This window comes from Pseudophryne corroboree, chromosome 9, assembly GCF_028390025.1.
Source record: "Pseudophryne corroboree isolate aPseCor3 chromosome 9, aPseCor3.hap2, whole genome shotgun sequence".
Lineage (NCBI taxonomy): Eukaryota > Metazoa > Chordata > Amphibia > Anura > Myobatrachidae > Pseudophryne > Pseudophryne corroboree.
In genome coordinates this window covers 255,186,637-255,208,017 of record NC_086452.1, presented here as the reverse complement: position 1 = coordinate 255,208,017, position 21,381 = coordinate 255,186,637, and the positions used below count along the sequence as shown (strand labels likewise).

Genomic DNA, 21,381 nt, shown 5'->3' with positions numbered 1-21,381 from the left:
GCTTAACAGGACCCTAAGCCTGCCGCTAAGCCCACAGCATGACTGGCTACCCTATCTCCTAGGGGATCACAGGATGGGAGCTTGTTTACTGAATTTCAAACAAGTTTGGTCGGACACCTTCGCAGATGCATGGGTAAGAGCTATCATTGTCCACAGTTACAGCCCACTCCACCAGGTCTGTGGGTTCAACTTGGGTGGCTGTCTGGGGAGTGTCGGCACTTCCTGGTCAGGGACAACACGTTTTTCAAGTTTTACAGGTTTGCTACTCTGGCTGCAGGGGCTGTCCAGTTTGGACGTACAGTGTTGCAGGCGTCTTCGCACGTTCCCACCCTGTTTGGGAGCTTTGGGATGTCCCTATTGTACTAAGGTCCCCAGTATCCGTTATGGATGATGGAGAAAAGAGGATTTTAATTACCAGTTAATCCTTTTCTCGTAGTCCATAAGGGATACTGGATGCCCGCCTCTGTGCTGCTAGGTTTTGTTCTTGTGCGAAGTTGTTTCAACAGCTGTTACTGTTGCGTTTTGCTAGCTGTTGCTAGCTCATTGTTGTGTTGTGTGCTGGTTCATTACTCTCACCACTCGTTATTTGTCATGTATCCTCCTCTCAAGCATGTCCATCTCCTTCGGTCACAGTTTTCCTGGACTGCGCTATAGGGGAGGGCATAGAGGGGAGTAGCCAGCACACCCTGTGGAAGAAATTTAAAGTGCACCGGCTTCTTTGGACCCCTTCTATACCCCATTGTACTAAGGTCTCCAGCATCCCTTATGGACTACGAGAAAAGGATTTACCAGTAGGTAATTTTAAAAATTAAAACCCTCTTTTTGATTAAGGAGTCACTTTTAGGTTGGGGGTGTGGGGTTTTTTTTTTTTTTTTTTAATTTTTTTTTTTTTGTTTTGTTTTTTTGGCTTGTGGCTTTGGGTCAACAAGGCCATTGATTCTCTGACCAGTTGGCAGAGGATTTCCAGATAATTATTGCTTGGGCTGACCACCTCTCCATTGTTGTTCAGTTCAGGGTAGTTTCTGCATATACTGGGATGGCATCCCTGGATGCTGGCTCCCCCCTCCTCAGACTGACTGCCTTGGCTGTTTTCTGTCAGGAGAACCCTCTGCCTTTAGCCTATGGCTGGTAACCCCAAATCCAAAAGAACACAGAGTGAATGTTGTGTTCTTTATTAAGGCTTTGTTAGTTACATAAACTGCTCTCTGATGGAGGTTAAATCCTGTGACCATATTTAGAATATTGACCTACATTTGATATGACTTTGCTCCATAGTCTATACTAAATTTGTTGCCTTTGCATAATTCCATGCATTTTTAAATCTTTCTTTGAACTTGTTTTTACTTTAGGCAAAGGACCAGCAAGGAAGTGTGGCAGAGAAGTTTCACAGTGAGCTCAAAGCGAATGTTAAATTATGTAACCTCTATAAGGTATGAAGGGATCTAGTTAAATCTGAATGCTTAGTCCATAATTATGCTTTTTAGTTTTATAGTGCAAAATGGTAGTTTAATGCTAGAATGAGAGTGGTCATTAAAATTACTCATACATAAACTTTCACAGTGTTAAGTTGATTAGTGAAAGTTCATTACCTCCCCCTGTTTTTTTGTTTTTTTCCTCTACCCTTCAAGGGGGTTATTCTTTAACCCCCACCCCCGATAAATTACCGCAGGAGATACCGGAAGGTGGTTGTTCAGTTGGACTCCCCATTTTCTCCCGATAGCCTAGTTAACGTCTGTCAGAGTAGTGTATTAACATGCGTTAATGCACAGAATCTGTAAAAAGTTCACCAATTTGTTCGTAAACATGGTTGCGGCATCCATTAACTCACACAAGGTTTTTGTGGATTTTTTTTATTTTTTCCGACCCACTGAAGCAGGTAACTGCCAACTTCAGGGATAATTAGCCCTGGGGATCAATTAGCCCACTGTAAGCTACCATAGCTAATTGACATCTGCCCTAAATATGAAAACAAAATGCAATTTAAGCTGGCGTAGAATGTCTAATTGATGTGCTCAATAATCTGCTGTTCTGAAGAGGTGGAAAAAAAATCAGTTGCGGTTTTTTTTTTTGCTAGGGAAACATGAGTTAGTACAGGGTTTTTGACTGTGGGCTGGGAAACAGAGGAATGAACTGACCACAAATGACAAACTGAAGTAACTGGATGGTATCCTATTAGCCTTGCTAAATTCTCATACCTAATGGATTCTCCAGGGGCTGTCCAAGTAGCTCTGATCGCCGGCAGTTATCTGGGATTGTCAGACGAAGCAGAATCCCCAGTAACTAGCCCAATCAGCCCTGTTTTTCTGCGAGAACACATGGGTCAGGGGACTTATCCCAGATCCCATTTGTTATTGGACGAAAATTTATAATTTACCGCACAGTAAAAACGGGCTATAATATTATCCCGTTATTGGCGTGCAGTAAATGACCAACGGCAATAGGATACCGCTATATATGCTGTTCTGTTTTCTCAAATTAGAAAATTGCTAAATAAAAAAATCTTTTGAGACCCATTAGCATATTGGACTGTAAATTAGGATTTGGGAAGTGATTGAAGGATCCTAGGAGACCTTCATATGAAATTTGACTTGATAATTGCTTCACTTTTTCATTATAGAGTGCTGCTGATGACTCCGAGGCAAAGAGTACAGAATTAACCCGGGCAGTAGAGGAACTTCATAAACTTCTCAAGGAAGCAGAATATAGTAAGCCTTATTTATCTATATTCATTGTAGTGTCACTTACTGTAGCTTCAAATGTATGAAAATATTGGATCATGATTTTCTGGCTGGTGTGTGCTTTCGTAGATGGCTACTGAAAAGCAGAGCATTTTAAAGTTGACTTCATAGACCGAGTGAGGCGTTTTATCTTGTGGTCTGAAATAGTAATTGAGAATAGAACCTATCCATTTGCTAGCAATCTGTGCAAATAGGGCTTGAATCGCAGTTGCACGCAAGTCCAAAAGCATACACATCGAGATCTTTTGCTAACTATATGTATTGCACAATGCATAAATTGACAGAGACTCAGTGCGCCATAGGTTCTCATGGTGAAATGGTCATTTCTGGGTGTTGGCAGGGTGGCTACCTTGTGTTTGGACACAAGTGATAATTTTTGTGGCAGTGCTATGATCCTGTGGCCAGGTTCTGCTCTTTTCTTAGCTGTGCATATGATGAAGGGAAAACTTATTCCAGACAGATCATTTGCACCCAGCATGGGTAGTTGTAAGCGCCAATACTAATTTCTCTATCGTCCTAAGTGGATGCTGGGGTTCCTGAAAGGACCATGGGGAATAGCGGCTCCGCAGGAGACAGGGCACAAAAGTAAAGCTTTTACAGGTCAGGTGGTGTGTACTGGCTCCTCCCCCTATGACCCTCCTCCAGACTCCAGTTAGATTTTTGTGCCCGGCCGAGAAGGGTGCAATTCTAGGTGGCTCTCATAAAGAGCTGCTTAGAGAGTTTAGCTTAGGTTTTTTATTTTACAGTGATTCCTGCTGGCAACAGGATCACTGCAACGAGGGACAGAGGGGAGAAGAAGTGAACTCACCTGCGTGCAGGATGGATTGGCTTCTTGGCTACTGGACATGAAGCTCCAGAGGGACGATCACAGGTACAGCCTGGATGGTCACCGGAGCCACGCCGCCGGCCCCCTCACAGATGCTGAAGCAAGAAGAGGTCCAGAATCGGCGGCTGAAGACTCCTGCAGTCTTCTTAAGGTAGCGCACAGCACTGCAGCTGTGCGCCATTTTCCTCTCAGCACACTTCACACGGCAGTCACTGAGGGTGCAGGGCGCTGGGGGGGGGGGCGCCCTGGGAGGCAAATGAAAACCTTTAAAAAGGCTAAAAATACCTCACATATAGCCCCAGAGGCTATATGGAGATATTTACCCCTGCCTAAATGTACTAAATAGCGGGAGACGAGCCCGCCGAAAAAGGGGCGGGGCCTATCTCCTCAGCACACGGCGCCATTTTCTGTCACAGCTCCGCTGGTCAGGAAGGCTCCCAGGTCTCTCCCCTGCACTGCACTACAGAAACAGGGTATAACAGAGAGGGGGGGCAAAATAAATGGCAATATATTAATATAAAAGCAGCTATAAGGGAGCACTTAATCATAAGGCTATCCCTGTCATATATAGCGCTTTTTGGTGTGTGCTGGCAGACTCTCCCTCTGTCTCCCCAAAGGGCTAGTGGGTCCTGTCTTCGTATAGAGCATTCCCTGTGTGTCTGCTGTGTGTCGGTACGTGTGTGTCGACATGTATGAGGACGTTATTGGTGTGGAGGCGGAGCAATTGCCAAATATGAGGATGTCACCTCCTAGGGGGTCGACACCAGAATGGATGCCTTTATTTGTGGAATTACGGGATAGCGTCATCTCGCTTAAGCAGTCGTTTGCCGACATGAGGCGGCCGGACACTCAATTAGTGCCTGTCCAGGCGCCTCAAACACCGTCAGGGGCTGTAAAACGCCCCTTGCCTCAGTCGGTCGACACAGACCCAGACACAGGCACTGATTCCGGTGGTGAAGGTGACGAATTAACCGTATTTTCCAGTAGGGCCACACGTTATATGATTTTGGCAATAAAGGAGATGTTACATTTAGCTGATACTACAGGTACCACTAAACAGGGTATTATGTGGGGTGTGAAAAAACTACCAGTAGTTTTTACCGAATCAGAAGAATTAAATGACGTGTGTGATGAAGCGTGGGGTGCCCCGATAAAAAACTGCTAATTTCAAAGAAGTTATTGGCTTTATACCCTTTCCCGCCAGAGGTTAGGGAGCGCTGGGAAACACCTCCTAGGGTGGACAAAGCGCTAACACGCTTATCAAAACAAGTGGCGTTACCCTCTCCTGAGACGGCCGCACTTAAAGATCCATCAGATAGGAGGATGGAAAATATCCAAAAAGGTATATACACACATGCAGGTGTTATACTACGACCAGCTATTGCGACTGCCTGGATGTGCAGTGCTGGGGTAGTTTGGTCAGAGTCCCTGATCGAAAATATTGATACCCTGGACAGGGACAATATTTTACTGTCGTTAGAACAAATAAAGGATGCATTTCTTTATATGCGTGATGCACAGAGAGATATCTGCACACTGGTATCACGGGTAAGTGCTATGTCCATTTCGGCCAGAAGAGCTTTATGGACACGACAGTGGACAGGCGATGCGTAGAGGAGTTATTTGGGGTCGGTCTATCGGATTTGGTGGCCACGGCTACGGCCGGGAAATCCACCTTTCTACCTCAAGTCACTCCCCAACAGAAAAAGGCACCGACCTTTCAACCGCAGCACTTTCGTTCCTTTAAAAATAAGAGAGCAAAGGGCTATTCATATCTGCCACGAGGCAGAGGACGAGGGAAGAGACAGCAACAGGCAGCTCCTTCCCAGGAACAGAAGCCCTCCCCGGCTTCTACAAAAGCCTCAGCATGACGCTGGGGCTTCGCAAGCGGACTCGGGGGCGGTAGGCGGTCGTCTCAAGAATTACAGCGCGCAGTGGGCTCACTCGCAGGTAAATCCCTGGATCCTGCAGATAATATCTCAGGGGTACAGGTTGAAATTAGAGACAGAGCCACCTCGCCGTTTCCTGAAGTCTGCTTTACCAACGTCCCCCTCAGAAAGGGAGACGGTTTTGGAAGCCATTCACAAGCTGTATTCTCAGCAGGTGATAGTCAAGGTACCTCTTCTACAACAAGGGAAGGGGTATTATTCCACTCTTTTTGTGGTACCGAAGCCGGATGGCTCGGTAAGGCCTATTCTAAATCTGAAGTCCTTGAACCTGTACATAAAGAAGTTCAAGTTCAAGATGGAGTCACTCAGAGCAGTGATAGCGAACCTGGAAGAAGGGGACTTTATGGTATCCTTGGACATCAAGGATGCGTATCTCCACGTTCCAATTACCCCTCACACCAGGGGTACCTCAGGTTCGTTGTACAAAACTGTCACTATCAGTTTCAGACGCTGCCGTTTGGTTTGTCCACGGCATCTCGGGTCTTTACAAAGGTAATGGCCGAGATAATATTTCTTCTTCGAAGAAAAGGCGTATTAATTATCCCATAATTGGACGATCTCCTAATAAGGGCAAGGTCCAGAGAACAGCTAGAGATGGGTTTAGCACTATCTCAAGAGGTGCTAAAGCAGCACGGATGGATTCTGAATATTCCAAAATCCCAATTAATGCCGACAACTCGTCTGCTGTTCCTGGGGATGATTCTGGACACAGTTCAGAAAAAGGTTTTTCTTCCCGAAGAAAAAGCCAAGGAGTTATCTGACCTGGTCAGGAACCTCCTAAAACCAGGAAAGGTGTATGTACATCAATGCACAAGAGTCCTGGGAAAAAATGGTAGCTTCTTACGAAGCAATCCCTTTCGGCAGATTCCATGCAAAGGGATCTGTTGGACAAATGGTCAGGGTCGCATCTTCAGATGCACCTGCGGATAACCCTGTCGCCGAGGACAAGGGTATCCCTTCTGTGGTGGTTGCAGGAGGCTCATCTATTGGAGGGCCGCAGATTCGGCATGCAGGATTGGATCCTGGTGACCACGGATGCCAGCCTGAGAGGCTGGGGAGCAGTCACACAGGGAAGAAATTTCCAGGGAGTGTGGTCGAGCCTGAAAAAGTCTCTTCACATAAGCATTCTGGAACTAAGAGCAATCTACAATGCTCTAAGCCAGGCGAAACCTCTGCTTCAAGGAAGACCGGTGTTGATCCAGTCGGACAACATCACGGCAGTCGCCCATGTAAACAGACAGGGCGGCACAAGAAGCAGGAGGGCAATGGCAGAAGCTGCCAGGATCCTTCGCTGGGCGGAGAATCACGTGATAGCACTGTCAGCAGTATTCATCCCGGGCGTGGACAACTGGGAAGCAGACTTCCTCAGCAGACACGACCTTCACCCGGGAGAGTGGGGACTTCATCCAGAAGTTTTCCACATGCTATTAAACCGTTGGGTAAAACCAATGGTGGACATGATGGCGTCTCGCCTCAACAAAACACTGGACAGGTATTGCGCCAGGTCAAGAGATCCGCAGGCAATAGCTGTGGACGCGCTGGTAACACATTGGGTGTACCAGTCGGTATAGGTGTTTCCTCCTCTGCCTCTCATACCAAAGGTATTGAGGATTATACGGCAAAGAGGAGTAAGACTAGTGGCTCCGGATTGGCCAAGAAGGACTTGGTACCCGGAACTTCAAGAGATGGTCACGGACGATCCGTGGCCTCTACTTCTGAGAAGGGACCTGCTTCAGCAGGGTCCTTGTCTTTTTCAAGACTTACCGCGGCTGCGTTTGACGGCATGGCGTTTGAATGCCAGATCCTAAAAGGAAAAGGCATTCCAGAAGAAGTCATTCCTACCTTGATAAAGGCAAGAAAGGAAGTCACCGCGAAGCATTATCGCCGTATTTGGCGAAAATATGTTGCGTGGTGCGAGCAGCGGAGTGCTCCGATGGAGGAATTTCAACTGGGTCGTTTTCCTACATTTCCTGCAATCAGGATTGTCTATGGGTCTCAAATTGGGATCTATTAAGGTTCAAATTTCGGCCCTATCAATATTCTTCCAAAAAGAATTGGCCTCAGTCCCTGAGGTCCAGATTTTTATCAAAGGAGTACTGCATATACAGCCTCCTGTGGTGCCTAAGGTGGCACCGTGGGATCTAAATGTAGTTTTAGATTTCCTCAAATCCAATTGGTTTGAACCACTAAAGAATGTGGATTTGAAATATCTCACATGGAAAGTGACTATGTTACTGGCCCTGGCTTCGGCCGGGAGAGTATCTGAACTGGCGGCTTTGTCTTATAAAAGCCCTTATTTAATTTTCCATTCGACATAGGGCAGAGCTGCGGACGCGTCCGCATTTTCTCCCTAAGGTGGTATCAGCGTTTCACCTGAACCAGCCTATTGTAGTGCCTGCGGCTACAGACGACTTGAAGGACTCCAAGTTGTTGGACGTTGTCAGAGCCTTAAAAATATACATTTAAAGGACGGCTGGAGTCAGAAAATCTGACTCGCTGTTTATACTGTATGCACCCAACAAGTTGGGTGCACCTGCTTCTAAGCAGTCGATTGCTCGTTGGATTTGTAACAAAATTCAACTTGTACATTCTGTGGCAGGCCTGCCACAGCCTAAATCTGTTAAGGCCCATTCCGCAAGGAAGGTGGGCTCATCTTGGGCGGCTGCCCGAGGGGTCTCGGCATTACAACTCTGCCGAGCAGCTACGTGGTCAGGGGAGAACACGTTTGTAAATTTTTACAAATTTGATACCCTGGCAAAGGAGGACCTGGAGTTCTCTCATTCGGTGCTGCAGAGTCATCCGCACTCTCCCGCCCGTTTGGGAGCTTTGGTATAATCCCCATGGTCCTTTCAGGAACCCCAGCATCCACTTAGGACGATAGAGAAAATAAGAATTTACTTACCGATAATTCTATTTCTCGGAGTCCGTAGTGGATGCTGGGCGCCCATCCCAAGTGCGGATTATCTGCAATACTTGTACATAGTTATTGTTAACTAATTCGGGTTATTGTTTAGGAAGCCATCTTTCAGAGGCTCCTCTGTTATCATACTGTTAACTGGGTTTAGATCACAAGTTGTACGGTGTGATTGGTGTGGCTGGTATGAGTCTTACCCGGGATTCAAAATCCTCCCTTATTGTGTACGCTCGTCCGGGCACAGTACCTAACTGGAGTCTGGAGGAGGGTCATAGGGGGAGGAGCCAGTACACACCACCTGACCTGTAAAAGCTTTACTTTTGTGCCCTGTCTCCTGCGGAGCCGCTATTCCCCATGGTCCTTTCAGGAACCCCAGCATCCACTACGGACTCCGAGAAATAGAATTATCGGTAAGTAAATTCTTATTTTCCTCTTACATCCTAGAGGATGCTGCTGTCCACATTAGTACCATGGGGTATAGATGGGTCCACCAGGAGCCATTGGCACTTTAAGAGTTTGAGAGTGTGGGCTGGCTCCTCCCTCTATGCCCCTCCTACCAGACTCAGTTTAGAAAATGTGCCCAGAGGAGCCGGTCACAGCTAGGGGAGCTCTACAGAGCTTTTCTAGTAAAGTTTATTTTTAGAGTGTATTTCTCTAACGTCCTAGAGGATGCTGGGGACTCCGTAAGGACCATGGGGATAGACTGGCTCCGCAGGAGACATGGGCACTTTAAGAAAGACTTTGGATCTGGGTGTGCACTGGCTCCTCTCTCTATGCCCCTCCTCCAGACCTCAGTTTGATACTGTGCCCAGTGGAGACTGGGTGCTTTCAGGGAGCTCTCCTGAGTTTCCTGTCAAAGTATTTTAGTTAGGTTTTTTATTTTCAGGGAGCCTGCTGGCAACAGACTCCCTGCATCAAGGGACTGAGGAGAGAGAAACAGACCTACTTCTCTGAGTTTCAAGGCTGTGTTTCTGAGGCTACTGGACACCATTAGCTCCAGAGGGATTGGTACGCAGGTCTCACCCTCGCCGTCCGTCCCAGAGCCGCGCCGCCGTCCTCCTCGCAGAGCCGGAAGATAGAAGCCGGGTGAGTATGAGAAGATAAGAAGACTTCAGAGGAGGCAGAAGACATCTTGATCTTCATAGAGGTAACGCACAGCGGTGAAGCTGTGCGCCATTGCTCCCATTCACCTCACACACATCTGTCACTGTAAGGGTGCAGGGGGGGCGCCCTGGGCAGCAATATAAACCTCTCTAATGGCAAAAGTACATATATACATGTACAGCTGGGCACTGTACATGTATATAAAGAGCCCCCGCCATGTTTTTGAGAATTTTGAGCGGGACAGAAGCCCGCCGCCGAGGGGGCGGGACTTCTCCCTCAGCACTCACCAGCGCCATTTTCTCCACAGCACAGCGCTGAGAGGAAGCTCCCCGGACTCTCCCCTGCTTACTGACTGTGACGGTAGGTTTTTTAAGAGGGGGGGGGGGGGGCGCACATAATTGGTGCATATACATTCATAAGAGTGCTACTGGGTAAACATTCTGTGTTTTTTCCTGGGTCATATAGCGCTGAGGTGTGTGCTGGCATACTCTCTCTCTCTCTCCAAAGGGCCTGGTGGGGAACCTGTCTTCAGAAAAGAGCTTCCCTGTGTGTGTGGAGTGTCGGTACGCGTGTGTCGACATGTATGAGGTTGAAGGCTCACCTAAGGAGGAGGGGGAGTGTATGAATGGAAGGTCTCCGTCGGCAGCGCCGACACCTGACTGGATGGATATGTGGAATGTCTTAAGTGCTAATGTAAATTTATTGCACAAAAGATTAGACAAAGCTGAGGCTAGGGAACAGTCAGGAAGTCAAACCATGTCTGTCCCAATGTTGCCGGGACCTTCGGGGTCTCAGAAGCGCACACTATCCCAAATAGTTGACACAGATACCGACACGGATTCAGACTCCAGTGTCGACTACGATGATGCAAAATTACAGCTAAGAGTGGCTAAATGTATTCGATATATGATTATTGCAATAAGAGGTTTTGCATATTACAGAGGAACACCCTGTCCCTGACACGAGGGTACACATGTATAAAGGGAAAAAGCCGGAGGTCACCTTTCCATCCTCACATGAGCTGAACAAATTATGTGAAAAAGCTTGGGAAACCCCAGACAAAAGACTGCAGGTTCCCAAAAGGATTCTTATGGTGTATCCTTTCCCGCAAAAGAACAGAATACGGTGGGAATCCTCTCCTAGGGTAGACAAAGCATTGACACGCTTATCAAAAAAGATAGCGCTGCCGTCCCAAGATACGGCTACCCTCAAGGATCCTGCTGACCGCAAGCAGGAGGTTACCATGAAGTCAATTTACACACATTCTGGTACAATACTCAGACCGGCAATTGCGTCGGCCTGGGTTGTAGTGCTGTAGCAGCATGGACAGATTCCTTATCAGCGGAAATTGAGACCCTAGATAAGGATACCATTTTAATGACCCTAGGGCATATAAAAGATGCTGTGTTATATATGAGGGATGCTCAAAGAGATATTTGTTTACCGAGTTCCAGAATAAACGCTATGTCTGTTTATGCTAGGCGAGTCTTATGGACCCGACAGTGGATGGACGATGCCGACTCGAAGAAGCATATGGAGTTTTTACCTTACAAAGGTGAGAAATTATTTGGAGAAGGCCTCTCGGACCTCGTCTACACAGCTACGGCAGGTAAATCAAATTTTCTCTGGCTGGGTCCACAGGATTATCCACAGGATAACATTGGGATATTGTCGAGCGACAGCGAAAATGGCACCAACACAGGCACGAGCTTTCTGGCCTCCCAGGATGCATTGGGGCCTCCACTATATAGTCCCGCCCACTGACTCAGTCAGATCAGTTTTTTGCTTGGTGCGGCAGGAAGCCGCATGGTCACAGGGCTGCTGTGAAAGCAGCCTTAAGTTTTCTTTAATTTATTTTTATAGACTTACTGTTTTGGTTTCTGAGCGACTTCTCTTAACAGCGTCTTAAACGCATATTAGAAAGGGTCGCTCCAACAACTCCCCACCGGGTCGCAACAACGCTTACCTCCGCGGTACAGTGCTGTCTCGACGGGCGTCTGTGTCTGATGTTCTAGCAGGTCCAGCAGACGTTACCAGGCTGTGGCCGGAGCATGGGGAGACGGTGAGTCTATGGACTTCCTCTTACTAGAGGGGTCAGGACACAGCTACACTGATTTGGTGGAGACTACAAACAGTGTGTTGATGCGCCGAACATCCCGGTGTGACAGCGCTACGCTCTGGGGATCATAGGCGCCAGGACTAGGTGAGGCCGCGATCCTGGGAGTTTAAGTCAACAACAGGGGGTTTCAGACGCTCTCCTGGCCGTCCCTCCTCCGAGTTCATGGCCAGTTCCCGCGTGTCTCTCGTTTCATGAACTGAATGACCTCGCTTCCGGCTCAGACGCTACCACGAGGGTACTCGGTCGCAGCTTAGACGCTGCGGTTGTGTACACTGGATATAAACCCGCCCAGACCGAGTCGCAGGCCTTTAGCGTCTGCATGCACGTGGAGTCGCTCAGCGTCCGTGTCCGTTGGTGAGCGTCCGTGTCCGATATCAGTTACCAAGAGTGGCAGTGTACACCAGTAGCGTCTGAATCCACTCAGCGTCTTACGAGCGTCTTTGCTTGGATATGGAAGTGTGGTGAGTCTCCCTGTATCCCGCTCTCTGGAGGCAGGGTATACAGTACTAAAAATTCCTTTCTACTCCTTAGTATGCATTGTTAATTTTTAGTACCTATTGCATATGAGACCTGTATATGACTGTGTTTTCTGCATGTTATGTTGAAAAAAGAACCAGTTAAACAGAAGTACAATTTTCCTACTTATGTATAAGTTATTATGGAGGTTGTATTCTCATATGACAATGTCTAATGCTTTAACATGTGACTGACTGCTAGTATGCGTGCTGACTTTTCTGTGTAATGTCAGTCCTGTTCTGACCCTCAAATCAGGTGCACTGTGGTCAGATTGATTTCACCTCTATATACGGATTATAGGGTGTTTTTCAGTCACAAAATTGTGTAGTCAATATCGGAAAAAATGTCTGTGAGCGGCAAAAGTGATGAGGAGAAATTGTCAAGCACTCCCATAGCCCTAACATGCTTATCTTGTAAGTCAGGGGTAATTGATATGAATCAATTGGTCACTTATGAGGGTTTGTGTGCATACTGTTTCGCTTTTCAGCGAAGTAAAAAACAGGAGTTAGTTCAACCTCCAGTAGAGCCACCATGGAATATGTTAGCAAAGACTCTATCTTCAATAGCGGACAGGTTAGCTCCGGTAGCACCACCTCAAGGGTTAGGTTACACTATGAACCCATACATGCAGCTCCCTTCCTATGGTTTGGTTCCAGTAGCTTTTACAAGCAACCAAGGGGCAGGTAAGACTAAGACATACATCTGTATGGCAGACTACACAAGATGATACATCATATGATGATGCGGAAACAATAGATTCAACTCCGTATGATGATCAGTCGCAGAGCTTTAGTTCAGAAGATGTAGCTGAACTCATTAATGCAGTGAAGGCTGTGCTTTCTCTGGAAGAACCAGCCAAGACAGCGTTAAAAGCAAAGGCACCTTTAATCAAACGAACAAAGTCAGTGAAGGCTGAATTTCCAGCGTCAGATGAGTTGACGGAAATGATGGATGAGTCTTAGGCAGCGCCCAGTAAAAAGTATAAGATTCCTAAGAGATGGGATTCTTATCTATTTCCTGCTGGAGATTGTTCGAAGAGAGAAGTTCCTCCAAAAGTAGATGCACATGTTCTGCAACTCGTGCATAAATCTGCTTTACCACTGTCATCTACCTCTTTGAATGATGTCACAGACAGAAGGGTAGAGCGCCTATTGAAAAATATTTTTTCTCTTGTAGGTGCAGTGGTAAGACCTGCTATGGCTTCAGCCTGTGTAGCAAAGGCAATGGGCGAATGGATAGAGGAACTAGAGAATGACATCCCCTCTCCTACTACGGAGCAAGAGGATCGTCTTTGCCGTTTAAGACAATCTGCCCAGTATTTAGAAGAAGCATCTACTGATGTTGGCACTGTTGCTTCTAAAGCTTCAGCCCTGGCAGTAGTCGCTCGCAGAGCAGTTTGACTACGGACCTGGAAGGCAGATGCGGAGTCCAAGAAAGAATTGGAAGCATTGCCTTTCGTGGGTAATATATTATTTGGAAAACCTTTATCGGATATCCTAGAGTCAGAGGCTGAATCGAAAAAGGTCAGATTTCCGGCTACCTATAACCCTAAGTCCAAGGGTTTAAAGTTTCGCTCATTTCGCTGGCAAAGCGAAAGCTAAAGAGGAGCCTAAACAACCCCAGTTTAAATCCAGGGGTAGGAAGCAGTGGGCTAGCAAAAAGCCAGCTTCCAAACCTGAACAGAAACCCTCAGCCTGAAGAGACGGGCCTCCGCCTGGAGGATTCCAGGGTTGGGGGCCGACTCCTGCAATTTGCACTCATATGGCAACAGTCAACAGCAGATGCCTGGGTGCAGAAGGTAGTATCTCAGGGGTATGGGTTCCCATTCAGGAGGCAGCCTCCTCAAAGATTTTTTTGCACCAGCCTGTCTCGTATAGAGTCGAAGGCCAATACCCTGCAAGAAGCAGTCCAAAAATTACTGCAGTCAGGTGTGATTGTCCCAGTACCTCCATCACAAAGGGGACAGGGGTATTACTCCAATCTATTTCTAATCCAGAAACCAAATGGGTCATATCGACCAATTCTAAATCTGAAGATGTTGAACAACTACATATGGATCCCGAAGTTCCACATGGAGACGTTACGCTCCATAATGTTGGCTATGGAACCGGGAGACTATATATGGTTTCTCTGGATGTACGGGATGCTTACCTGCATGTGCCTATAGCACTATCACATCAGTGTTACCTCAGGTTTGCTATCCTCAAGGAACACTTCCAGTTCCAAGCTCTGCCCTTCGGGCTAGCTACAGCACCCAGGGTGTTTACCAAGATCATGGTGGTTATGGCGGCTTGTCTGCGCAAGCAGGGGATAAGAATATTCCCATACCTAGACGACCTATTAATCTTAGCACAGTCGCAAGATTTACTGTTGAGCCATCTCCAACAGACGATAGTTTGTGTACAGAGACACGGGTGGCTCATAAATTGGGAGAAGTCGTCCCTGAATCCGTCACAGCGGATGGTTCATTTGGGAGCCATATTGGATTCAGACATACAGAGAGTTCTCTTACCAGAGAGAAAAATAGTCAAGGTGCAGGTCATGGCTCAGGAAGCGTTGCAAGCCCAGACAATGTCAGTCCATGCAGCAATGCGACTGTTCGGTCTGATGGTATCAACGTTCGACATGGTGGAATATGCACAATTCCACTCCAGACCGTTGCAGCATCTCATTTTGACCAAATGGAACGGAAATCATCAAACAATAAAGAAGCAGATGATAAAGATTCCAGTGAATGTAAAAAGGTCTCTAGCATGGTGGCTACAGACAGACCATTTAAACAAGGGGAGACCCTTTTGGATAAAAGAGTGGCAAGTCCTGACAACAGATGCCAGCCTGCAAGGCTGGGGGGCTGTGCTCGGAAGCCTATGGTTCCAGGGAAAATGGACCGCAAGGGAAAGTCGCCTGCCGATAAATCTGTTAGAAATAAGAGCCATCTACTTGGCTCTGGTTCAGGCAAAGGACAATCTACAAGGAAGACCAGTCCTGATCCGCTCAGACAATGCGACGGCAGTAGCCTACCTCAATCATCAAGGAGGAACTTGCAGCAAGAGTCTGATGGAGGCAGTAAAGAGACAACAAATGAAGCGCTGTACTCCCAGAATCTTTAAATTAAAATTAAATTTATTTATCCCACCACATCCTATAGCAAAAAATACATACAATAAAAATAAATATAAAAAGGACAAAAAACATACACACGGCCGGTGTCAATAATTAAAATATTACAATAAAAACACCAACAATGAATTGTTAGTCATATAGTTGGAGGATTCCAAACTTCTATATAGGAATTAATTAATTTATATTTAATCAGGGTAAAAGAATTGCCCCAAATTCAATAATTGAAAAGAATCCAATCTTAATGACCAATATTCACTGCCACCATTTCACATCTATGATACTTAATTAAGATTTTAAGCGTAATTAATATCAAACAAGTTAAAAATACATAATACTCCTATTTCTCTTGGTCAAAATACGATTTTTAGAACAGTGATTAATCTCAAATAGAACTGCAATATTAATCTTTATTAATTATTTTAATCCTCCGTTTAGCCTGATACTTTCTTAGCTCAAGCTCAATTTGCTTCAGATGTTCCCTCCTTGGAGCCTCCATGAATACGTGCCGCAAGTCAGTCCCTCGTGTCCCCTCAGAGTCTTAGCCGTCAGATCCGGACCCGTGTATCCCTTCTCAACGCGTTTCTCCGCCTGTAATCTCGGCGGCTTCCTCAGGAGAATATTGGGATTCATGAAATAAGGTTAATTTATGACCAATAATTACCTGAGCGAGAGCTGATTACATCAGTGTTGATTAAATCCACCAGCGAGAGCTGACTGGATTTTAATGAAGGGACTGTGCTTCAAAAAGTCCAATTGGAGAAGATGATTGGAATTAATTAAGGATCACAGTCATTAATTAGAAGAGTGGCAAAAGTATATATATCAACACAATACTCCTGAAGCAAATTGAGCTTTAGCTAAGAAAGTATCAGGCTAAACGGAGGATTAAAATTAATAAAGATTAATATTGCAGTTCTATTTGAGATGAATCACTGTTCTAAAAATCGTATTTTGACCAAGAGAAATAGGAGTATTATGTATTTTTAACTTGTTTGATATTAATTACGCTTAAAATCTTAATTAAGTATCATAGATGTGAAATGGTGGCAGTGAATATTGGTCATTAAGATTGGATTCTTTTCAATTATTGAATTTGGGGCGATTCTTTTACCCTGATTAAATATAAATTAATTAATTCCTATATAGAAGTTTGGAATCCTCCAACTATATGACTAACAATTCATTGTTGGTGTTTTTATTGTAATATTTTAATTATTGACACCGGCCGTGTGTGTGTTTTTTGTCCTTTTTTATATTTATTTTTATTGTATGTATTTTTTGCTATAGGATGTGGTGGGATAAATAAATTAAATTTTAATTTAAAGATTCTGGGAGTACAGCGCTTCATTTGTTGTCTCTTTTCTTCTGTCTTTTGTGGAGATTCAGTGATCTCCTTAGGAAGCAGCAGTACTCTAGAATCGATTAAATCTTAAAGAGAAAGACCAGACCGTCCCTGAAATAGTCAGCACCCGGCACTTGTTTATATTTATTGATGGAGGAAGTAACTCCCATTCTAAAATGGGCAGAACTCCATCTCCCAGCATTGTTGGCAGTATTTGTCCCGGGTGTGCTAAATTGGGAAGCGGATTTTCTCAGTCGGCACACCATTCAGGAAACCGAATTGGCACTACACCCAGAAGTGTTTCAGATACTGGTGAACAGATGGGGTCTACCGGAGATGGACCTTATGGCGTCTCGTCTAAACAACAAAGTTCCGAGGTACGGATCAAGAACAAGGGACCCAGGAGCGGTCCTGGTAGACGCACTGTCAGTAGAATGGAGGTTTCAGCTGGCGTATCTGTTCCCTCCAATATCTCTGTTACCCAGAGTAGTGAGAAAGATAAAACAGGCAAAAGGAGCAATTATTCTAATAGCTCCAGCTTGGCCAAGAAGGCATTGGTACACAGATCTGTTGAGAATGTCTGTCTGTGGAAGCGCCGATACTGCTCCCTCAACGTCCAGATCTATTAATGCAGGGTCCTTGTTGTCAGTCATCTAGATCGCCTGTCTTTGACGGCGTGACTGTTGGAAACCTCTATCTTAGAGGCTAAAGGATTTTCAAAGCAAGTAATCCAAACCATGCTTAGAGCAAGAAAGCCTTCGGCCCGTGTATATCATAGAATATGGCAAGCCTATATTCATTGGTGTTCTGGAAAAAATTATAATCCGAGATCCTTAAAAGTAGCTAGAATTTTGAATTTCCTGCAGGCAGGATTGGATAAAGGGTTGAAGGTTGCTTCCTTGAGGGTGCAAGTCTCCGCATTGACGGTATGGTTTCAGCAGAAGATTGCTGACCTACAGGATGTACGTACGTTTTTCCAAGGAGTAGTACATATTCAACCTCCATTTGTTCCTCCTGCGGCTCCCTGGGATTTGAATTTTAGTTCTTAAATTTCTCCAGGGTCCTTTGTTTGAACCACTTGAGAGAGCGGATCTTAAGTGGTTAACGGTTAAAGTTCTTTTCTCTGACGTCCTAAGTGGATGCTGGGGACTCCGTCAGGACCATGGGGATTAGCGGCTCCGCAGGAGACAGGGCACAAAACTAAAGCTTTAGGATCAGGTGGTGTGTACTGGCTCCTCCCCCTATGACCCTCCTCCAAGCCTCAGTTAGGTTTTTGTGCCCGTCCGAGCAGGGTGCAATCTAGGTGGCTCTCTTAAGGAGCTGCTTAGAAAAAGTTTTTAGGTTTCTTATTTTCAGTGAGTCCTGCTGGCAACAGGCTCACTGCATCGAGGGACTTAGGGGAGAGAAGTTCAACTCACCTGCGTGCAGGATGGATTGGCTTCTTAGGCTACTGGACACCATTAGCTCCAGAGGGAGTCGGAACACAGGTCTCACCCTGGGGTTCGTCCCGGAGCCACGCCGCCGACCCCCCTTGCAGATGCTGAAGATTGAAGGTCCAGAAACCGCGGCAGAAGGCTTTTCAGTCTTCATGAAGGTAGCGCACAGCACTGCAGCTGTGCGCCATTGTTGTCACACACTTCACACCAACGGTCACGGAGGGTGCAGGGCGTTGCTGGGGGCGCCCTGGGCAGCAATGTATAATACCTTATTCTGGCTAAAAATACATCACATATATCCCCTGGAGGCTATATGGATGTATTTAACCCCTGCCAGGTCTCAGAAAAACGGGAGAAGAAGCCCGCCGAAAAGGGGGCGGGGCCTATTCTCAGCACACAGCGCCATTTTCCCTCACAGAAATGCTGGTGGGAAGGCTCCCAGGCTCTCCCCTGCACTGCACTACAGAAACAGGGTTAAAACAGAGAGGGGGGGGCACTTATTTGGCGATATGTATATATATATATTAAAATGCTATAAGGGAAAAACACTTATATAAAGGTTGTCCCTGTATAATATAGCGTTTTTGGTGTGTGCTGGCAAACTCTCCCTCTGTCTCCCCAAAGGGCTAGTGGGGTCCTGTCCTCTATCAGAGCATTCCCTGTGTGTGTGCTGTGTGTCGGTACTTGTGTGTCGACATGTATGAGGACGATGTTGGTGAGGAGGCGGAGCAATTGCCGGTAATGGTGATGTCACTCTCTAGGGAGTCGACACCGGAATGGATGGCTTATTTAAGGAATTACGTGATAATGTCAACACGCTGCAAGGTTGGTTGACGACATGAGACGGCCGGCAAACCAATTAGTACCTGTCCAGGCGTCTAAAACACCGTCAGGGGCGTTAAAACGTCCTTTTACCTCAGTCGGTCGACACAGACACTGACTCCAGTGTCGACGGTGAAGAAACAAACGTATTTTCCTTTAGGGCCACACGTTACTTGGTAAGGGCAATGAAGGAGATGTTACATATTTCTGATACTACAAGTACCACAAAAAAGGGTATTATGTGGAGTGTGAAAAAACTACATGTGGTTTTTCCTGAATCAGATAAATTAAATGAAGTGTGTGATGATGCGTGGGTTTTCCCCGATAGAAAATTATTGGCGGTATACCCTTTCCCGCCAGAAGTTATGGCGCGTTGGGAAACACACCTTAGGGTGGATAAGGCGCTCACACGCTTATAAAAACAAGTGGCGTTACCGTCTCCAGATACGGACGCCCTCAAGGAGCCAACTGATAGGAGGTTGGAAAATATCCTAAAAAGTATATACACACATACTGGTGTTATACTGCGACCAGCGATCGCCTCAGCCTGGATGGGCAGCGCTGGGGTGGCTTGGTCGGATTCCCTGACTGGAAATATTGATACCCTTGACAGGGACAGTATTTTATTGACTATAGAGCATTTAAAAGATGCATTTCTATATATGCGAAACTCTGGCATCAAGAGTAAGTGCGATGTCCATATCTGCCAGACGATGTTTATGGACACGACAGTGGTCAGGTGATGCAGATTCCAAACGGCACATGGAAGTATTGCCGTATAAAGGGGAGGAGTTATTTGGGGTCGGTCCATCGGACCTGGTGGCCACGGCAACAGCTAGAAAATCCACCTTTTTTACCCCAAGTCACATCTCCGCAGAAAAAGACATAGTCTTTTCAGCCTCAGTCCTTTCGTCCCCATAATATCTGCCCAGGGATAGAGGTAAGGGAAGAAGACTGCAGCAGGCAGCCCATTCCCAGGAACAGAAGCCTTCCACCGCTTCTGCCAAGTCCTCAGCATGACGCTGGGGCCGTACAAACAGGTGCGGTGGGGGGTCGTCTCAAGAGTTTTCAGCACGCAGTGGGCTCACTCGCAAGTGGACCCCTGGATCCTACAAGTAGTATCCCAGGGGTACAGATTGGAAATTCGAGACGTCTCCCCCTCGCAGGTTCCTGAAGTTTGCTTTACCAACGTCTACCTCCGACAGGGAGGCAGTATTGGAAACAATTCACAAGCTGTATTCCCAGCAGGTGATAATCAAAGTACTCCTCCTACAACAAGTAAAGGGGTATTATTCCACACTATATTGTGGTACTGAAGCCAGACGGCTCGGTGAGACCTATTCTAAATGGAGTCACTCAGAGCAGTGATAGCGAACCAGGAAGAAGGGGACTATATGGTGTCCCTGGACATCAAGGATGCTTACCTCCATGTCCCAATTTGCCCTGCTCACCAAGGGTACCTCAGGTTTGTGGTACAAAACTGTCACTATCAGTTTCAGACGCTGCCGTTTGGATTGTCCACGGCACCCCGGGTCTTTACCAAGGTAATGGCCGAAATGATGATTCTTCTTCAAAGAAAAGGCGTCTTAATTATCCCTTACTTGGACGATCTCCTGATAAGGGCAAGGTCCAGAGAACAGTTGGAGGTCGGAGTAGCACTATCTCAAGTAGTTCTACGACAGCACGGGTGGATTCTAAATATTCCAAAATCGCAGCTGTCTCCGACGACACGTCTGCTGTTCCTAGGGATGATTCTGGACACAGTCCAGAAAAAGGTGTTTCTCCCGGAGGAGAAAGCCAGGGAGTTATCCGAGCTAGTCAGGAACCTCCAAAAACCAGGAAAAGTGTCAGTGCATCATTGCACAAGGGTCCTGGGAAAAATGGTGGCTTCTTACGAAGCGATTCCATTCGGCAGATTTCACGCAAGAACTTTTCAGTGGGATCTGCTGGACAAATGGTCCGGATCGCATCTTCAGATGCATCAGCGGATAACCCTGTCTCCAAGGACAAGGGTGTCTCTTCTGTGGTGGCTGCAGAGTGCTCATCTACTAAAGTGCCACAGTTATGCATTCAGGACTGGGTCCTGGTGACCACGGATTCCAGCCTGAAAGGCTGGGGAGCAGTCACACAGGGAAAAAATTTCCAGGGAGTGTGATCAAGTCTGGGGACTTCTCTCCGCATAAATATACTGGAGCTAAGAGCAATTTACAATGCTCTAAGCTTAGCAAGACCTCTGCTTCAAGGTCAGCCGGTATTGATCCAGTGGGACAACATCACGGCAGTCGACCACGTAAACAGACAGGGCGGCACAAGAAGCAGGAGGACAATGGCAGAAACTGCAAGGATTCTTCGCTGGGCGGAAAATCATGTGATAGCACTGTCAGCAGTTTTCATTCCGGGAGTGGACAACTGGGAAGCAGATTTCCTCAGCACGACCTCCACCCGGGAGAGTGGGGACTTCATCGAAAAGTTTTTTCCACATGATTGTGCAC

At 46.5% G+C, this 21,381-nt stretch overlaps 1 protein-coding gene across 1 annotated transcript in view; it reads left to right on the top strand.

The window, feature by feature from the left end:
- Positions 1–21,381, top strand: part of TPR (translocated promoter region, nuclear basket protein) — a 605,901-nt gene that overhangs the window by 40,064 nt on the left and 544,456 nt on the right. Inside the window, exons 8-9 of the mRNA XM_063940231.1 lie at positions 1,350–1,430; positions 2,618–2,705. Coding sequence (XP_063796301.1) covers positions 1,350–1,430; positions 2,618–2,705 — 169 coding nt within the window. The remainder of the gene's footprint in view (positions 1–1,349; positions 1,431–2,617; positions 2,706–21,381) is intronic.